The sequence below is a fragment of the Globicephala melas genome, chromosome 3 (genome assembly GCF_963455315.2).
Source record: "Globicephala melas chromosome 3, mGloMel1.2, whole genome shotgun sequence".
Lineage (NCBI taxonomy): Eukaryota > Metazoa > Chordata > Mammalia > Artiodactyla > Delphinidae > Globicephala > Globicephala melas.
Genome location: NC_083316.1, coordinates 163,855,128 through 163,875,364, shown reverse-complemented (window position 1 = coordinate 163,875,364; position 20,237 = coordinate 163,855,128). Strand labels below are relative to the sequence as shown.

Genomic DNA, 20,237 nt, shown 5'->3' with positions numbered 1-20,237 from the left:
TTTTCTCATCGGAGCCAGTGGGGGTGGTAGCAGTAGATACAGGGGTGCTGTGAGGGGTCCGTGGATAGCGCAGGAACAGAGCCTGGCACCTGGGAAGTTATTACTCACAGTCTGGCCTCCCAGCCCCATCGTGGTCTCAGCAGGGTGTGAGTGGGTGGGTGCTGGGCCACGCCGCCTGTGGAAGCTCAGTGTTTGTGACTTGGATATTCAGGGGCCTTGCTCCCCAGGGAGCAAGACAGGTGGGGTGGTTTTCCTAGCTCCCCCCGCTGCACCCTGAGTGCTGCATTGCCTGTGGATTTGTCCCTGGCTATTCCGGCCCCTCGTCCCCTGGCCCCAGAGCCTGGGCGGGACAGACTGCAGTGTGGTGGCTGGGACGCCAGCCCGGGGTGGCAGGCCGGGTCCAGGAGCAGGGTGGACACGTTTGTGATGGCTGCGGCATGACTAATACTCCTTGGGCCGAGTTCGTTTCCCGTTCAGAGCCCGTCTTGGGTGAGCCTCTGCGGAGCCTGTTCACCGCTCAGCCCTCCCGTCCCATCACTTCAGGGAAGAGGGACACCGGCTCTGCCCGACCTGGCTGCGGGGGGAACCCAGCACAGCCTCCTGGTCTGCAGCCCCCTTTGTGGTCACCCCCAGTTAGAGCGACGCGGCAGTCTGCCAGCCCCTCTCCCACTTCCTGTCCCCACCTCTCCGGGGCCGCGTACATGCAACAGCCCCCGAATGTGCCGGCTGGTGTGACCAGGGTGGCGCTTTCTGGCTTCGTTTCTGGAGGCAGGGCACAGAGCAGTTCTGCCTCTTGCACCACATGCCCACTGCTGGGTCTGGGCCCTGTGGGCTCCGGGCCCCTTTCCTGGGGGGAGAAGCCCTCTCCCAGGAACCCCTCCCCCGGGGCCCAGGAGGCAGGCTTCACCACCTGGCTGGGATAGACCCAGCGCCACCACTTCTGCCCACTGTCCTGGGGGCCCCCTCTCAGTGAGGGGGCGGGGAGGGGAACAGCGATCGACCAAAGGTGCAGAGCCCTGCCCACTGGGGACTGGGGCACTGAGCGTGGCCATGGGAAGGGGCTGGGGAGGGGAGGTCCTTGACTGCCAGTCCGAGAGCTTGGACTTCTCCTGAGACTTCAAAAGAGGTAGGCGCCTGGTCCTGCTTTTTGAAATTATTTTTTGGTTTGTCATATATTTACCTGGCATCCCCTGTGTGCCAGGGACAGGCCTGTGGGTGTATAGCTGTGACTTATACAAAATGCTGGCACCATGGGCTTTGGTGGTCCCACCTGTGATGGGACAGTTCAGGTTGCCCTTAGCCCTGGCTTCCCTGGCCCGAGCCTCTGGATGCGGCCAAGCTTCCCTTAGCCACAGGTCCCTGTGGTCGCCTGCCTGGCGCCAGGTTGCAGGGGCTGCCTAGGGCAGCTGGTCGGGTTGCCAGGCTGCTTTGTAAACAGGCCCTCCCTGGTCTGCTCGCTGCCACACAGGAGTAGCTGACAGATCGGCTTTATTTTCTGCCCCAGGAGTGGGCATGGGTACCACGTCAAGGTTTCGGGTCCCTTCCTGAGACCCATTTATAGCTGGACTTGGGAGCACCTCGTCTTGGGTCCCCTGTGGGTGCGGCGTGGCTGTGAGCCTGGGGCTGGCCTCCCAATCCGTTCTTCCCTCCTGCCCGCTGTCAGGAGGCTGCCTGTGCCCTGCTCCCCGCTCCCTCCAGGAGGGGTACCTGGCTCCAGAGGTGGGAGGTCATCTGGCAGAAACCCAGGCTGTGGCCCAGGCTTAGGGCTCACACTAAACAAGGCGAGAGCAAGGGGCTCAGCGGACACCTGTAGGCCCTTCACATCCAGATTCACCCATTGGGAACATTTTTCTTGTTCTATTGAGATAAAGTTCACATAGCGTAAAACAATTGAGTTGCATTTAGTGCACTCACAGTATCAGGTAACCATCACCTCTATTTCCAAAATATTTTCATCATCCAAAGAGAAAAACCTTGTTTCCATTAAGCAGTCATTCCCCATTCTCCCACCCTCAGCCCCTGGCAACCACGAATTTTGCTTTCGGTCTCTATGAACTTACTGGTTCTGGATGTTCCATATATATGGGATCATATACCTGTGAGCTTTTCTGTCTGGCTTCCGTCACTCAGCACAATGTTTCTGAGGCTCCTCCGTGGGTTGGGACCTTATTTCTTTTTATGGCTGAGTGATATCCCATTGTATGGATGGACCACATTTTGTTCATCCAGTCATCAGTTGATGGACATCTGAGTTGTTTCTACTTTTCGGCTGTTTTGAATAGTAACACTTTGAATATTTGCATCAAGTATTCATTTGAATACCAGCTTTCAATTCTTTGGGGTATATACCTAACGAGTGGGATCGCTGAGTCAAATGGTAATTCTGTGCGGCTGTACCATTTTAAGTTCCCACCAGCAGGGTCTGAGGGATTCAATTTCTTGCCAACACGTGTTATTTCCCCCTTTTTTGTTTAAAATTACAGCCGTCCTGCTGGGTGTGCAGTGGTATCTAATTGTGGTTTTGAGTTGCAGGTCCCTGATGACGTGCACCTTTTCACATGCTGGTCATTTGTATACCTTTGGAGAAACATCTCTTCAAGTCCTTTGCCCGTTTTTGAATTGGGTTATATTTTTGTTGTTAAGAGTTCTTTATATATTCTGGACAATAGATCCTTATCAGGTATATGATTTGTAAATATCTTCTTCCATTCTGTAGGTTGTCGTTTCGCTTTTTTGTGTGTGTGTGTGGTATGTGGGCCTCTCACTGTTGTGGCCTCTCCCGTTGCGGAGCACAGGCTCCGGACGCGCAGGCCCAGCGGCCATGGCTCACGGGCCCAGCCGCTCCGCAGCATGTGGGATCATCCCGGACCAGGGCACAAACCCGTGTCCCCTGCATCGGCAGGCGGACTCTCAACCACTGCACCACCAGGGAAGCCCCCGTTTCGCTTTTTTGATACTGTCCTTTGATGCAAAAAGTTTATTTAAAAATTTTTTTTTTTTTTGGCCATGCTGCATGGCTCTCAGGATCTTAGTTCCCCAACCAGGGAGCAAACCTGGGCCCCTGGCAGTGAAAGCACCGAGTCTTAACCACTGGACCGCCAGGGAATTCCCCAAAAAGTTTATAATTTTGATGAAGTCCAGTTTATGTAGTTTTTCTTTTGATACTCTTGCTTTTGGTGTCATATCTAGGAATCCATTGCCACCAAGGTTTCAGAGATTTACCCCTCTGTTCTCTCCTAGGAGTTTTATAGTTTTCACTCTTATGTTTAGGTCATTGATTAATTTGAGTCAGGTTTTATATATGGTGTGAGGGTAGGAGTCCAGCTTCATTCTCTTGTACAGGGAGACCCAGCTGTCCCAGCACCATTTGTTGAAGAGACTATTTTCTGCCCCTTGAATGTTCTCAGGACACTTGTTAAAAATCAGTGGGCTATACGGGACTTCCCTGGCGGTCCAGTGTTTAAGAATCTGTGCTTCCAAGGCAGGGGGCATGGGTTCGATCCCTGGTCGGGGAACGAAGATCCCACATGCCGTGGAGCGGCTGGGCCCGTGAGCCATGGCCCACATGAGGCATGGCCAAAAAATAAAAAACAAACAAACAAAAAAATCAATTGACTATAAACATAGGGTTTATTCTGGACTCTAATTCTATTGATGTATATGTCTCTCCATTTGCCAATACTATTCTGTTTTGATTACCGTACCTTCGTAGTGCGTTTTGAAATCGGGGAGTGTGAGTCTTCCAGCTTTGGTTTTGTTTTTCAAGATTGTTTTGGCTGTTATGAGGGTGATTGGGAACACTTCGCACATTTGTACTCATGCTTCTCTCTATAAATATATTTTGTCGTTGTTGTTGATTTGGTGAACCACTTGAAAGCAAGTTGCAGACATCACAACAATTCCCTTTCCTTCCATGTGTATCTTTCAATAATACGAACATTCTTCTGCAGAATAATGCTCCTGTCACATCCAGATCATTTGAAGTTATGGCTCCTGCAGCCCACACATTTCCCCACTTGGCCTTTGTAGCTGTTGAACAGTGTTCATTAGGCTGCAGTCCAGGACCACACCTGGCATCTGATGGTCACGTCTCTTTAGCCTCCTTCACTCTGGAATACTTCCCAGCAATTTTTGCCTTTCCTGACTTTGGCCGTTTTGAGGCAACCAGGGAGGTTGTCTTGCAGACTGCCGTGTGATCTGGCACTGTCTGTTGTCCCCTCGTGATGGGACCAGGGTGTCTGTCCCGCTGCCCCACGTCAGGGCGACAGCTTCGGGTCGGTTTGTCTCCTGGTGATGCCGTGTCTCACGGTTCGGCTGAGGTGGGGTGCCCCATGCTTGTTGAGTGAATGACTAGTAACAGTAGTAGTGGCGGGTGCGGGGATGCAGTGCTTCCTGTATGCGTGTGTTGGGCCTGACCCCTGCCCCACCGTTAGTCCCGCTTGACAGATGAGAAAACTGAGGACTCAGACCTGCTCTGGTGACACACTAAGTGGAGTAGGTGGGGCGTGAACACAGGCCGTCTGGGTCCTGTGGCCACACTCACAGTACCTGCAAGAAGGAAGGGGCTCAGCGGGAGGAAGCAGAGGCGCCACTGGCATTTCTTTCTTGACCCCCGCCCACCCCTGCTCAGCTCTGAAGGCCGACGACGCCCCCATGTGACACGGAGGGGCTGGTGGCTGAAGGTCCGACTCCCTCAGCTGGGCCTGGGCTGCCCGCTGGGTTCCCGTGACCCTCTGACCCTGCCGGGCTTGGCCTTCTCTCCCCTGTGTCTTCCCACCTCAGTGCCCAGGAGTGACATGGGGCTGGCACCAGCAGGTGCTCCGTGAGGGAACGTGCCCCCTGGGCCCCCCAGTGCCTTGCAACTCCCCGTCCCCTCCCCTCAGCCCCGGTTGCCCTGTGGACACCTGTCCTCTCCTGCTGGACAGCCTGCATCCTGTGTCCCCGCTGGGGATGCTGACCAGCCAGCGCCTCGTCCTCAGCGTAGGCTGGGCAGGCAGGGCACATGGCAGCGCTTGTGGGGCGGGTGTTGTGGCACCCTGGAAGAATCTGGGGTGCCGTGAGGGGGGGGAAGGTGGCCCCAGGACCTGGCGGCTCACGCCCGCCTCCCTCCTCTCGCAGATGAAGACGTCTGTGTGTTCAAGTGCTCGGTGTCCCGGGAGACGGAGTGCAGCCGTGTGGGCAAGCAGTCCTTCATCATCACCCTGGGCTGCAACAGCGTCCTCATCCAGTTCGCCACGCCCAGCGGTACGTCTCCCTTCTGTCCCAGCAGCACACGAAGCGCCCAGAGCCAGGGGGCTTAGGCTCTCAGCCGTGGCGGGCGGGGGGCCTGGAGCCCGGGTAAAGCCCATTCATCTGACCCAGCGAATGCCCCACCAACATCAGAAATATTCCCAAGTAGAAATATGTCCACGGTAAGAGTACGTGCTCGCTGCCTGGACTCTGCCCCAGGCCTCGCCGGCTCCTTTGGGTCCTTCTGGGCTCTGCTTATATGTCCCCTCCTCTGAGAGGCCTGTCCTGACCTGCCCACACCCCAGGCCTCTTGGAGGAGCCGGTCACATGGGGGTCAGGGGCCCAGCCCTCCCGCAGCAGTGGATGGGGTGAGACAAGGTCCTGAGGTTGGCAGAGGCTTTGTTCCGAGCGCAGAGGAGACTCTGGAGGGTTCTAAGCAGACCCATCTGGGGGACACATGAGCAGGGCTTGCGGAGCCCCAGGCGAGTGCTGCTGGTGGCTCTGGGTGGGGGTCAGCAGTGGAGGTGGTGAGCCGCCCTGGGCTGGAGACCCCTCAAAGGGTCCAGCAACCGGGCTTGGTCCCTGCAGAGCCGAAGTCAGTGGGCCTGGTGGTCGGCGCAGGGGCTGGGGCAGGAGAGCCCAGGATGGAGAGGCCGCCTGCCCACGGCTGCCCCCAGCTTCCCCAGAGCCCTCTTACTTGTCTCAGTGCCCCCGTTGGAGAGAGGAGGCTCCCCCAGCCCAGACCCTCAGGACTACCCGCCCTCAGGTGGCCTGGCTTCAGAGCTGAGAGAAGGCCGGGCTGGGAGAAAGCAGCCAGGTGGCTGACCACCTCCTGCCAGAGCTCCACATTCCATTTCCTTTTTTATCCAAAATCAATCCCAATTCAATGTTTAAAAAAATAAGTTACAGAAACACCACCAGGGTTGTCATTAAGAGTTGATGTTTTAGATCCGCCTAGTCTTTTTCTGCTTCATGGATAGTTATATTCTGATTTTTTTCCTTTCAATCCTATCAGTTTCTTAAATTATGGTCAAGTATACATAGCAACAATTCTACCATGTTAATAACCCTTTCTGAGTGTACATTTCAGTGGTATTAAGTGGTATTAAGTATATTCATTGTGCACATTGTGCAACCATCCCCACCATCCAGCTCCAGAACTGTTTTATCTTCCCAAACTGTATATTTTTAAGATATTGTCTTTTAGGTGTTTTTTTTTAATTTATTTTTGGCTGCATTGGGTCTTCATTGCTTCACGTGGGCTTTCTGTAGTTGTGGTGTGCAGGGGCTGCTCTTCGTTGAGGTGCGCGGGCTTCTCATTGCGGTGGCTTCTCTTGTTGCAGAGCACGGGCTCTAGGTGTGCGGGCTCAGTAGTTGTGGCGTGAGGACTCAGTAGTTGTGGCACGCAGGCTCAGTAGGTGTGGCGCATGGGCTTAGTTGCTCCACGACACGTGGGATCTTCCCAGATCACGGATCGAACCTGTGTCCCCTGCATTGGCAGGCGGATTCTTAACTACTGCGCCACCAGGGAAGTCCTGTCTTTTAGTTAATTGTGTTAAAATACGCCTAACGTAAAATTTACCATCAACCATTTTCAAGTGTCCAGGTTCCAGAGGTATTAAAGCACATTCACGTTGTTGTGCAACCATCTCCACGCATCTCCATCGCCCATTTTCATCTTTCTAAACTGAAACTCTGTTCCCATTAAACACTAACTTCCCCTCCCCTACCCCCTCCCCTCCAGCCCCTGGCCCCCACCATCCTATCTGTCTTCATGATTTTGTTTGCTTCTTTTTCTTGATGCAATTTAGTGGTCTGTGTTCATAAACATAGTTCATTTGCCACGTAACACCTGGTCCTGCAGACCCCTGCTGACTGGTTCTGTCATGTGCTTCTCAGTGTCCACTGGGGTCCATCCAGTCCCCTCTGACCGGACACTGGGGTGGTGTCCCTGTGTCCACTTGCCACCCACAGACACTGCCGTGAGCTGTGGGTGGACCCGCGGGTGTCTGCTGGGGTGAGTCCCAGAGACTTGATGCCCGGGTCATCCTTTGAAGGCTTTGGCCAAGCTGCCCTCTGGCGAAGCAGCGCCAGCCGCGTGGAGCACGCTCGCCCCTCACACCTGCCTTCTCCCGTGCCAGTCACCAAGGGCAGGCTTGGCTGCCCTTCTTCTTTTCCTTCAACTTCAACATTTGTGTGTATGTGTGTGTTGGGGAGGCGGTTTCAGATCACTCGTGCTCAAGGTAGAAAAGTCGGGGTGCACGCCTAGGCAGAGCCCGCCACCCCTGAGCCGGCTTCCCCCTTCCAGATTTCTGTTCCTTCTATAACATCCTGAAAACCTGCCGGGGCCACACCCTGGAGCGGTCGGTGTTCAGTGAGCGCACGGAGGAGTCCTCTGCTGTGCAGTATTTCCAGGTGGGTACATACTGCCTGGGCCAGGCTGCTGCCCCCGGTGGCCCCCAGAGGCCATGCGGCACAGGGCAGGCCCACCCGGGTTCATGTCCTGGCTCTGCCCCTTACTCGCTGAGTAACCTTGGGCAGGTTTCCTCCGCTTGCTGGGCCTCAGTTTCCTCATCTGTGAAACAGAGATGCCAGTGCCTGCCTACGAGGGTTGCTGGAAAGATTTGAGTGCAGGTGAAGCTCAGGTCCACAGGCATTTTGAGTAATGATAGCATAGTTACAATGTCCTGAACACGTAGGGCATGCCAGCCACTGGCCCCAGCGCTTTGACACGTACGGAAGTACTTGAACCCTCCCAACAACTCTAGGAGGTAAGTACTATTGTTGTCCCCATTTTACAGATGAGAAAACTGAGGCTCAGAGAGGTTAAGTGACTTGCTCCAAGTCACACAGCTATTATGCAACAGAGCCAAGATGGGAAGCCAGGTCTGCCTGATGCCAAAGCCTGTGCCCCTGCCCAGGTGCCACGCTGCCTCCCGATCGCCTGTTGTCTTACAAAGAGACCCCACAGCACCTCACCTGCCTGGCGCTCTGAGTTCTAGGGTTCTGTTTGATCCACTCCTCCACTTCTTTGGGGCCCCTAAGATGGGGCAGGTGGCCCTTGATCCCAGAACCCTGCGTGTGGCATATCCTGAGTTCTCCTGGGTGGCTTCCAGGACCAGGTATCAATCAACTGTGTCCTTTGGCCACAGTGACGGTGGTGGTGTCCTCCTGGGGGCTGCCTCTAGCTTCCAGCTCCCTCTACCGGAGCAGGTAGCCAGGGAGTCCAGGCCAGCAAAGGGGGTGTGGCCTCCCCAGGGAGATCTCTGCCCGAAGTGGACCCTCCTCTGTCACAGCGTCGGCCAGGGCCTCCGCCGTCTGTCTGCTGCGTGCCCTGTGCCATTGGCATGTCTCTGTTCCAGTTTTATGGCTACCTGTCCCAGCAGCAGAACATGATGCAGGACTACGTGCGGACAGGCACCTACCAGCGCGCAATCCTGCAGAACCACACGGACTTCAAGGACAAGGTGAGCGGGGCCGGCTGCATCCACCCTGCTGCCTTCCTCCCTCTCCCTCAGGCTCCGTGCCCACCTCACTGGCTCAGTAGCCTCTATTTTTTTCCCCCCTTTGTTCATTGATTTTATCTTTAATTTTTTCAGATTGCAAAAGCAAAATCTACTTTTTGTAGAAGCCCAGTGTGTATCAGATGGGCGTGAAAGGCCTCTGTCATTTCCCTCCAGAATGACCACTGCCAACAGTAAAGCTCTCTTCTTCCAAAATTTTCCCCATGCGTATACCAGCATATATATTTTAGGGTTATAGTCTTTTTAAAATACAGATATACAAAATAGGACTATTCTACATTCGCTTCCTGCAAAATACTTTTCCCCCACTTAATGTTGTGTCGTGGCATGTACTGTTAAGTTACGTGGAGGTAGTGTAATCTAGTCACTTCCCTAGGTGAAGTCACTTCCCTAAATATATTTAAAATATATTTAAATCTTTTTACTGTTACCAAGTAGTGAGCAGTTGACCCTTGAACAGCATGGGTTTGAACTGCACTGGTCCACTTATATGCAGACTGTTTTCGATAGATAGGAGCAACTGTGCTACACGGTCCACAGTTGGTTGAATCTGCGGCTGCAGACCCGTAGATATGGCGGGCCAACCGTATGGTTATACTCAGATTTTCTACTGGGTGGTGGGGTTCGCGTCGTCCCCGACTCCCGCATTGTTCAAGGATCAACTATATACTCGTGATTAAAAAGAGACTAGAGTATATATATTCGGAGGTGAAATTTTATTCTGTTCTCTTCTCACGGCCTAGAGTTTGTTTTTCCCTTTTAACCACATGAAAGCTTGTGGTTTTCTCGACATATCTAGGGGACTCTCCACATGATCCACGTGGATCTATGTCATCCGGCGCCTTGGTGATACACTCCCCCAGCATTGCTGAGAATCCCCTCAGGTGACTGAGCCTCCCGGTCCCAGGGCCTGAGCCCCACAGGCTGGGGAGGAGTCATCCTCGACACAGCGGCCATCCCTATGCCCTGGCGGCTGGCGTGGGCAGCACTGGGGCAGTGTTTGGGGCCCGGGAAGCCCGTGTCCCTTCAGCACGGCCTCTTCCAGCTCTCCCAGGACGCAGATCCATTTCCTAGTTCATCCAGAGCTCTGAGAGGCACCCGAGGCCCTCCCACCCGACAGCACCAGCCCCCCTGCTGGGCGCTCGCCCTGTGCCCCACCACTGCGCCCAGAGCAGGTCTCCTTTAGCGCGTGCGCACCAGAAATGTTTATCCTGATTCCGCTTGTGTGCGGAAGCAGTCAGACGAATCCAGACTGTGGGACAGTCTACCACACACTAGCCGGGACTCCTCCCAGAGCCTGTGCTCTGGGGCCCAGCAGCCCTGGAGAGGGCACCCGAGTGGGAGCTTTCCCCGGGGCTCTTCCCAGGTTGCGGGGTTGCCCTGTGGGGCCTGGGGTGGGAGGCTGCCCTCCTCCTGCTGGCCGCGTGGCCCTAGCCAGTCAGCCCTGCGTCTCAGTGGTTCTGCTGCGGGGCTCAGAGGTGTCCTTACCCAGTGAGCACTCATTCCCACGTGCTGCATAGACAGCCCATTCCTTCTTGAATCGGGTCTGAGAGTGTGTACTGGTCTTAACATCCTAGCTGTCCTCAGAAGTCCCACTCTACCACCTTCGGATCCAAACTGCAGGCTCCTGTGGCTCTCAGAAAGCACCCTCGTGGGCAGCTGTTGGTGTAGAGGGGAAGCAGGCCGCAGGCCGGAGAGCGTGCTCCGTGGGTGGGTCTGCGGGGAGGGAGCGCCCCGTGACACGCACATCTTTACGATCACGTCACTTTACCACTAATTTGTCCTCACTGCCCCCTCCTCCCTCAGATTGTTCTTGACGTCGGCTGCGGCTCTGGGATCCTGTCGTTCTTCGCCGCCCAGGCTGGAGCGAGGAAGATCTACGCGGTGGAAGCCAGCACCATGGCCCAGCACGCCGAGGTCCGTGGCCCTCAGGGTCCCAACCTGTCTCCGTGCCCCAGCTCTGTGCCTGCTCCAGCCTGGGGAAGCCAGCCCTGCTGGGAGCCCCCAGGAGACCTGACCCCCGGGTCCAGGGGAGCCTGGGAATATCATTCTCTACTTTGGTCTCTTGTCCCCGAAACTGAGTGGTTTCGGGGGGAGGGGCTTGCTGGGCCTGAGGTAGTCTCCCTTCCGTGATGGATGGCGGCCCACCGGGTTCAGGGGTGATTTGGGGCCTTCAGGAGCTTGATGGACTGGTGCTTCAGGGGTGGACTGTGCAGTCACACAGACCAGGGTGGGATCTCGGCCTGGGGCAAGCCCCCCACCTCTCTGAGCCCCACCTGAGAGGTGGATGACAACAGGATTTCATTTTGTCAGTTGATGCTTTTTTGGCACTGAAGCCCTCATTCACAAAGTTGAAAACCTAAAAGCTACAAAGGTAAACAGTGAGGATGCTTCCCTCCCTGACCTCTGGCTCCCAACCACCTAGATCCCCCCCACTGGAGGGAGAGAGACGTATGCAGAAGCTCCCCGGAGCCGCTCCATGAGCCCCCATGGGCTTCTCCACCCGCCAGCTCCCACACGAATGTACACGCCACCGTCCTGCACCTGGCTCTGCTCTCTTTACGATACGTCTGTGTCATCGTGTAAAGAGCTTCCTCACTCCTTCTAGTGGCTGCAGAGCATCCCTCTGCCTGGACGAACCATTGTGTGTGGAGACACAGGCTGTAACTGACACTGAGGCTGCTTCTCAGTCCGTAGCACGAACGCTGCACCGCATCCCCTGTACACGTGTCCCCTCTCCGTGTGAGGTCACGTCTGTAGGGCAGATTCCTAGCATTGGAATCGCTGGGTCGGAAGGTGTGTCCAGCTTTAGCTTTGGCGGCTGTAGCAAGGCCTACTTGTCCTCGTCCCCAAGGTGACATCAGGAGGCTGCGGAGCTGCAGGAGGGGCGACCTGACAGGGAGGCAGAGGGGAATCTGGTGGCCGAGTGTGGACGGAGGCCCTCCCCCGCGAGGACCCCCATGACCCCTGTGGCTCGCCCGCCCTCAGGTCTTGGTGAAAAGTAACAACCTCACGGACCGCATCGTGGTCATCCCCGGGAAGGTGGAGGAGGTCTCACTCCCCGAGCAGGTGGACATCATCATCTCGGAGCCCATGGGCTACATGCTCTTCAACGAGCGCATGCTCGAGAGCTACCTCCATGCCAAGAAGTACCTGAGGCCTGGGGGTGAGTGTCCCTGCTGGTGCGGGCCACTGCCTGGGTGGGCGTTCCCTGGGCCCGAGGCCAGGGGTGCGCACCTGGGGCCCCTTCAGAGAGCCCCTGGCTGCCGCTTAGTCAGCACGGGTGTGGTTCAGCTCCCCACTGGCCTGAGCTGGCGGCCTGGGGTACAGAGGGCATCTGGGCCTTCACCCCCGCTCCCTACCCAGACCTGATCTCAGCTGGCTGGGCCCCAAACGAGGCCACGTGTCCACTTGCCCGGTCTGCTCGGTCAGGGTACGGAGGAGCTTCCCTCAGGCCCGCGGAGAGCCACTGGGCTGCCTCTGGCATCTCATGGCCCATGGGGGACAGTGTCTGGCTGGGCTGTGGTCGGAGCAGGACATGTTCTGTGGCCGGCACCTTCCCCGAGGAACTGCCCTGTCGTCTTCATTCCTAGCGTTGTAGACCCTGCCCTCAGCCTGACAGACTCCTGCACTCATCACCATGGGGTGGGGTTGTGTGTGTGTGTGTGTGTGTGTGTGTGTGTGTGTGTGTGTGTGTAAGAGAGAGAGAGTGGGAATGGGGGTTGTGTGTTGGGGGGCAGCTGATGGCTGTGGTCTCCTGTCTGTGTCACTACCTGCCTGTCTGTGCTCTGGGGTCATTGGGTCACTGTTGACACCTGCTCATCTGTGTCACTGATGGTCTGGTCTGTGCGTGGCCGTGAACATCTGCCAATGTGTCCGTTTCTCTGCTCAGTTCTGGGCACGTTCTGAGTAGTTCTGTACAGGAAAGGGGCTGTGTGTGTGTGCGCGTGTGGTATAAGACGACCCCCGCCAGGGCAGAGCACGGGAGGTCCGTGCACTTGCGGCCCCATGGAGGGCAGGGGAGGAGTTGGTCTGTGGGGAAGGACCTGCTTCAGGCTCCACTCCGAGAGGTGGGAGGTAGGAGGTGGCTGCCATTCCCCACAGCTCTGTCCTGCGATCCAGGTGTGTGGGAAGCCAGGCTGCCCCAAGGCTTGTCCTAGACCTGCTCTCATGCTCTGCCCTGTTGATGGGCCAAGCTAGCCGGGGGTGGGGTGGGGGGGAACTGGGGAGGGTGGGAGTCGGGGGGGGTGGGGAGCAGCAGCCCTAGCAGGATGTGGACTCCTCCTTATGGGACGGAAGGACAGACAGGAGTCAGGCTTCAGTGGGCAGCTGCATACTCATCCCACTGGTCAAGCAGCCTGTCCGGGATGAGGCCTGGGGCTAACCTCTTCCCCTTCAGCCTGCATGAGTGTGGCTTCATTCCATCTCAGGAAGCTCTTTTGGGGGATTAAGGGAACCCTCCCCGCAGCTGCACAGTTTTAGGTGCCTTCAGGGCTGGGGGTGCTTTTCCATGATGCTCTGGGGGGCTGATGGGCTCCTCCTGGGCAGGGGGCCTGGCTTGTGGCCTCCGGGCCAGTGAGCCCCTCCCTTCCCCACCCCAGTGGCTACAGCTGAAGGAAGGCTTGAGAAGGCAGATTTCCAGCACCTCAGGTACTCTTCCCTGGAATAAGAGGAGGGAGGGAGGCCCACATCTGGAGGCCAGGTGACTTGGGGCCCTAGACTCTAGAAGTAGGCGGGGCCTCCTGAGCCCTGGCTCTCCTTGCCACTGGCTCTGACTCATCTGTCTGTTCCTTGAGTCCCCCTCTCATTTCAGGCCATGCAAGTGGTCCACCCTGCCTGCCAGAGCCTGGGCAGTCCTGCGGTGGGGATTCAGCTGGGGCCCATGATGCCATAGCCTGGGGCTCACCCTTGCTCGGTCCACAGCACTTTCCTTTGCCTTCCCTGCTGCACGCCTTTCCAAGAGACACGGTCTGGCTGACGGAGCAGGGCCCCTGGAGGCCTGGCCACACCCCAGACACTGCTTACTTACCCCTGAGGCTCTGGCAGGTGCTTTCCTGTCTCCCAGCCCTTGTAATGGGACTTGAGGCCAGGCCCCCCTGCCTCCCTGGCTAGCTGTACAGGTTTAGTGAGGAGGTGTACGTCAAGTATTCAGTGGCCGCTGGCAGAGTAGGTGCTCAGTATCTCTTCATTGCCTGAGTGCATGAATGAGTGAATGATGAGTGAGAGGCTGGGAAGGCCCAGAGCTGGGGTCCTGGGGCCCTTTGGAGGCTCTGCCAGGTCCTGCTGAATGTCCCACCCTGACGCCAGTACCCCTCCCTGCCCCCACTCCCAGGAAACATGTTCCCCACCATTGGTGATGTCCACCTCGCACCCTTCACGGATGAACAGCTCTACATGGAGCAGTTCACCAAGGCCAACTTCTGGTGAGTGTGCCCCTGGGTGTCCTGCCTTCTCAGGGATGGCCCCACCTTTCTCTTATTCCTTATCCTCAGTAGGACCTAAAAGACTTGGGCTGGATGAGGGCCAGCTGGGAGAGAAGGCAGGCTGCCCCAACTGTGTCCTGCTGCTGGTGACCTTGCCATGGGGGGCGGGGGCTTTCTGCAGGTATCAGCCATCCTTCCACGGAGTGGACCTGTCAGCTCTTCGAGGTGCTGCGGTGGACGAGTATTTCCGGCAGCCTGTGGTGGTGAGTGGGGGCACCCAGGGCACTCACTACCACAGTAGCACTGGGCATGGCCCTCCTCTGGGGGGACAGGAGAGGGGCATGGGCTTTCCTGTAAGGCCTTATGCAAGCTGTGCAGCACTAGGCAGGCCACCGTTGCTCTCTGAGCTTCTGCCCCTGCACGGAGCTCTCACACAGGGATGTTGGGAGTTAAGTAGCAATGCATGTAGAGTGCTTAGCGCATAGTAAGCACGCAGTAACGTGTTTACTGTCATTAGATGAATTGATCCTTGGTGAACTGATTTTATTTGATTGATTTTAATTATTGAGATTTTTGAACTGATGTATAGACCCATGGTTCAAAAATCAAAGAAGTATAAAAGTGGAAAGCCTCCCTACGTCCATCTCCAGCCACAGTTCTTTTTCCTATAGGCAAACAGTCTTTGTTGTGTGTTTTTCTAGAAGTCTTATATCTAAATGTGCGTATACAAATATACATATATTTAACCTTTTCTCCTTTCAAAGTATAGCATAATCAACATATTGTTCTGCCTTAGTTTGTCTGTGTTCAGAGGATATACACTGTATGATTTTGGTCCTTTGAAATTTGTTGAGAGCTGCTTTATGCCCAGTATGTGGTCTCTCTTGGTTTATGTTCCCTCTGTACTTGAGAAAACTGTATACCAATCACTTGTTGTGTACATTGTTATATTAATATCAGTTCGGTCACATTGGTTAATCATGTTGGTCAAGTCTTCTCTCTCTCTACTGTTTTTTTTTTGGTCTGCTTCTCCTATCTACTACTGATTGTAGATTTATTTTTCCATTTAGTTCTGATAGTTTTTGCCTTATTTTTTTTGACATTACTGTTATTAGGTGCATTCAGGTTTAGGATTATTTTTATATCTTCCTGTTGGATTGATCCTTTTGTCACTATAACAAGTGTCTTTTCTTATCTCTAGTAGTACTTCTTACCTTACAGTCTTTTTTTTTTTTTTAGTTTATTTATTTATTTATTTATGGCTGCATTGGGTCTTTGTTGCCGTGTGCGGGCTTTCTCTAGTTGCAGCGAGCGGGGACTACTCTTCGTTGCGGTGTGCGGGCTTCTCACTGTGGTGGCTTCTCTTGTTGCAGAGCACGGGCTCTAGAGCGCACGGGCTCAGTAGTTGTGGCGCACGGGCTTAGTTGCTCTGCGGCATGTGGGATCTTCCCAGCCCAGGGCTCGAACCCGTGTTTGCTGCGCTGGCAGGCAGATTCTTAACCACCGTACCACCATGGAAGTCCTTACAGTCTATTTTTTTCTGACAATAGTTTAGCTACTCAGGCTTTCTTTGGTTAATCTTTATAGGATACATACTTTTCATCCTTCTTCTTTCAGCCTTCTTATAACCTATTACTTAAGGTTTACCTCATGTAAATATCATATATTTGGGTTTTGTTTTTTAACCAGATTGACAGGTTTTTGTCTTTTAATTAGAATATTTAGACCATTTGTATTTAATGTGATTACAGCTCTTTATGGCTATAAATCTATCATTTTACTATTTTTCTATTTATCCTGTTGTTTCTTTTTAACTCTTTTCTTGCTTTCTTTTGTTTTAATAAGGTATATATTATTTATCCCCCTCTTGATTGTCTTTCACTAGTTTTGGGAGACTCTAGGGCAGCATCTCTTTTTTTTTTTTTAAATTAATTTAATTAATTTATTTATTTTTGGCTGCGTTGGATCTTTGTTGCTGCGTGCAGGCGTTCTGTAGTTGCAGTGAGCGGGGGCTACTCTTCATTGCGGTGTGCTGGCTTCTCTCGTTGCAGACCACGGACTCTAGGTGCACGGGGTTTCAGTAGTTGTGGCTCGCGGGCTCAGTAGTTGTGGCACACGGGCTTAGTTGCTCCGTGGCATGTGGGATCCTCCCAGACCAGGGCTCGAACCCATGTCCCCTGCATTGGCAGGAGGACTCTCAACCGCTGCGCCACCAGGGAAGCCCAGCATCTCTTTAAACACTACCTCTGTCCCATTCTCTTTCTTCTTTTGGAACTCTGATTATGTATACATTAGACCTTTTCACCATTTCTCAGATGATTCTTATACTCTTTTCTATACTTACACTTTTCTATCCCAATTGCATAATTTTCATGTTTTCTCCTTATCCATCTCCCAGTTCCAATCCTCTCATCACTATGTCTAATCTGAATTTTTTTTTTTGTTTTTGGAAAAAAAAATTTTGTGTGTGATGAGAACTTTTAGGATTTACTCTCCTAACAACTTGCATGTATAACGTACAGCAGAGGTAATTATATTTATCATGGTGTACATTCCATCCCTAGTACTTATAACTAGAAGTTTGTAGTTCCTTTTGACTGCCCATCCAACTCCTCCTCCCCCATGGTTTTCTAAAATTTCAGTTCTAGAGTTTCATTTTGCTTATTTTTTTTTTTATTATTTCAGTTCTCTGTGAAATTTGTTCACCTTTTTTCCTTAAACATGTTAATTCTAAGTCTCTGATCACTTTTAGTATCTGGATAAGTGGTAAGTGTATTTCTGTTTTTTCTTCTGGTTTTTGGTACTTTGGTTCTGTCTCTTGGTATGCCTGGTCATTGAATGCCAGAATGAAAAATTATAGAGGCTCTGGATGATGTTTTTCTATCCAAGGATTCGTTTTTGTTCAGGCAAGAAGCCATAATGACAGATTACCTTGGTCCTATGAGGCATTTAAGACATTTGGAGGTTGCTTTTCAGACTCTGCTTAACTGGCATATCGCCCGGTTTCCCTGTAAGGCAGCAGTTCTCAAACATTTTCGTCTCAGGACCCTTTTACATTCTCAAAAATGTAGGATCCCAAAGAAGTTTTGTGTGCATTGTATTGATTGATGTACCGTCAATATCTATTGACATTGAAAACTAAACCCAAGAAATTTAAAAATACACATTAGTTAATTTAAGGATAACAATAAAAACCCATTACGTGTTAACATAAATAGCATTTTTAAAAAGAAAACTATATTGCAAAACTTTCCAGCAAGAATTAGCGACATTTTAAATTTGCAAATCTTTTTAATGGCTGGCTTAGCAGAAGACAGTTGGATTCTGCTTCTGCATTCAATCTGTTGTGGTATCACAGGTGAGTGAATGAATGAAAAGGGCAGAAAACAGTGTTATATGGTGAAAATAGTTTTGACCTTGAGGGTGCTCTGGAAGGGACCTCATTTTGAGAACCGCTGCTTTAGGGCATAGTCTTCATGGTCTCGGTGAGCCTGGTGGTTCACAGGGCCCCTTGTTCCATACTCCGAGCACCAACATGGTGCTGAACCTTTCATTAGCTTTTTAATCTCATAGAAGTAGCTTTCTGCTTGATTTCCCTACCCCCATCCCACATGTAGCTCAGGAATTGGCAAATGCCACGAAGTGAAATCACGGGCAGACTGTCCACCTCAAATTTCCACATTTCCGTTTTCTTTAGCATCTTGGCCCCTTGAGTGCTAGCTGCCTTGGTAATCCCGAACCCCCATTTTGCTTTCCCCACCCAGGGAGGCTGCTGAAAGGCCCCGTCCCAAGGGGAAAGGCACAGGCCGAAAAGCATCTCTCCTCTCTCTAGGATCTTGGCCCCAAAGCTGTAGCTGCCGTGGTCGCTCTCCAGTGATTTCAGACAACTGGGGTTTTTTTCCTTTGTTTTTTATTCAGTTCGTATAGTTCTTGGCAGCAGTGTTAGTCTGATAAGAAATCTCCGTCATGGCTGGGAGTGGACGTCAGTGCACAGTTCTCTTTTTCTTTTTCTTTTTTTTGTGAAGTTGTTTAACAGTTTACCTTAGAGATCTTTCCCCATCATAAACAGCCTCTTCATTCTTTTTCATGTACATAATCTTTTATTGTTGGGCCATTACTTGTTTCATTAGATGGTTTCCAGCGTGTCGCTGCTATAGGCAATCTGTAACTCCATGTGTAAGTTTGTACACGTGCACGTAGATCCGTAGGTTAAAATCCCAGAAGTGGAACTGCCACGTCTTTAATGCAGATGAATGGTTGTCATTTTGCGAGCTGTCACCTAATTTCCTTCCATTGTGTTGTACTAATTCCCCCTCCCCCTAGCATGTCTGAGAAGGGCAAACTGGTTTTAGCTGAGTGGCCTAGGCGCCGTGGCCAGACTCAGGACTTCACCCCGTGCCTGAAGTCAGGTCACACCTCTGATCTCTCCCAGGACACATTTGACATCCGGATCCTCATGGCCAAGTCTGTCAAGTACACGGTGAACTTCTTAGAAGCCAAAGAAGGAGATTTGCACAGGTACTGGCACCCATGCCCTGTCCTCCTGGGTCTGGCTCCTGCTGGAGGTCAAGGCCGCAGCCGGCTCCCTCAGGCAGAATTCTCCTCCCCAGGGCAGGCGGGCAGAGACTCAACACCTGAGTACCCCTCTTCTCTCTTGGCAGCCCCTGTTCAGCTAGCTTCCCCAGCAATCACTGCCCTTTGCCTTTCAGGATAGAAATCCCATTCAAATTCCACATGCTGCATTCCGGGCTGGTTCACGGTCTGGCCTTCTGGTTTGACGTCGCTTTCATTGGCTCCATGTGAGTGTAACAGGGCAGAGCAGGTGGCCCCTGCTCCTGGCCCCAGGGACTTGCCTGCAGTTGGGAAGCCCAGGCCTGGCTGGCTCAGATGATGAACTGGGGGCTGCGAGGGCAGGACCCGACTCCTCTGGGTTCCACTGTTTCTTCCAAAGGCAGCAGGCGCTGGCCTTCAAGCAGTAGGCTGTTGTGGTGGGGTGGGTGTCTACCCTGTTCTGAGTGACTGTTACTCACGGGACCTGACTGTGTCTCTTGGCATGTATGTCAGGGTGAGTGGGTGCCCCATAGCTGTGGGGCTGTGTGTTAACTTCCTGGACAGCCAACCTGTCTCGGCTCCAGGGCCCCAGGGGACCCCTGGGTGGCAGGGCACAGATGCCTGGGGAGAGCTCAGGGTGCACAAGGTGGGGGCTGCAGCCCGGGCAAACGCATGCCTCTTCCTGCTTGGCAGAATGACCGTGTGGCTGTCCACGGCCCCGACGGAGCCCCTGACCCACTGGTACCAGGTCCGGTGCCTGTTCCAGTCACCACTGTTCGCCAAGGCCGGGGACACGCTCTCAGGGACATGTCTGCTTATTGCCAACAAAAGGTGTGAGCTGCTGGCCAGGGCTAGGGGAGGCAGGGCTCCAGTCCATCCATGCAGCCGGCTCATGGCCGGCCCCTCCTGCCTTCTCTACAGACAGAGCTACGACATCAGTATTGTGGCCCAGGTAGACCAGACAGGCTCCAAATCCAGTAACCTCCTGGATCTGAAAAACCCCTTCTTCAGGTAGGATGGGCCCTTGGCCTGCACGTGGTGGGAGGGGGCGTGCCCCTCCTCGCCTGCAGCCCCTCAGCCCTGTCGACCGGTCCGTCTCTGCCACAGATACACAGGCACGACGCCCTCCCCGCCGCCTGGCTCCCACTACACGTCCCCTTCGGAGAACATGTGGAACACCGGCAGCACCTACAACCTCAGCAGTGGGATGGCCGTGGCTGGTGAGCAGGCCCATGTGTGGGTGGGGCAGGTGCCAGTGTCACTTCCTGGACACACCTGCCGGTGCTTCCTGAGTAAACGCTGGCAGTTCTGGCCCCTCGAATCCCTGCCCAGGACACTGTCCCCCGCCCCTGACATGTCCCTCCCCGGCACAGGGATGCCGACCGCCTACGACCTGAGCAGTGTTATCGCCGGCGGCTCCAGCGTGGGGCACAACAACCTGATTCCTTTAGGTGAGCGCATGGGGGGTGGGCGCGCTGGGGCGAGCTCAGGCCTTCGGCCTCACCCCCTT

At 53.8% G+C, this 20,237-nt stretch overlaps 1 protein-coding gene across 1 annotated transcript in view; it reads left to right on the top strand.

Moving 5' to 3' along the window:
* CARM1 (coactivator associated arginine methyltransferase 1) overlaps positions 1 to 20,237 on the top strand; it is a 41,172-nt gene that overhangs the window by 19,306 nt on the left and 1,629 nt on the right. Inside the window, exons 2-14 of the mRNA XM_060297114.1 lie at positions 5,119 to 5,244; positions 7,538 to 7,644; positions 8,592 to 8,696; positions 10,560 to 10,670; positions 11,742 to 11,919; positions 14,086 to 14,176; positions 14,358 to 14,439; positions 18,609 to 18,694; positions 18,886 to 18,975; positions 19,421 to 19,558; positions 19,649 to 19,738; positions 19,835 to 19,947; positions 20,101 to 20,178. Coding sequence (XP_060153097.1) covers positions 5,119 to 5,244; positions 7,538 to 7,644; positions 8,592 to 8,696; positions 10,560 to 10,670; positions 11,742 to 11,919; positions 14,086 to 14,176; positions 14,358 to 14,439; positions 18,609 to 18,694; positions 18,886 to 18,975; positions 19,421 to 19,558; positions 19,649 to 19,738; positions 19,835 to 19,947; positions 20,101 to 20,178 — 1,395 coding nt within the window. The remainder of the gene's footprint in view (positions 1 to 5,118; positions 5,245 to 7,537; positions 7,645 to 8,591; positions 8,697 to 10,559; positions 10,671 to 11,741; positions 11,920 to 14,085; positions 14,177 to 14,357; positions 14,440 to 18,608; positions 18,695 to 18,885; positions 18,976 to 19,420; positions 19,559 to 19,648; positions 19,739 to 19,834; positions 19,948 to 20,100; positions 20,179 to 20,237) is intronic.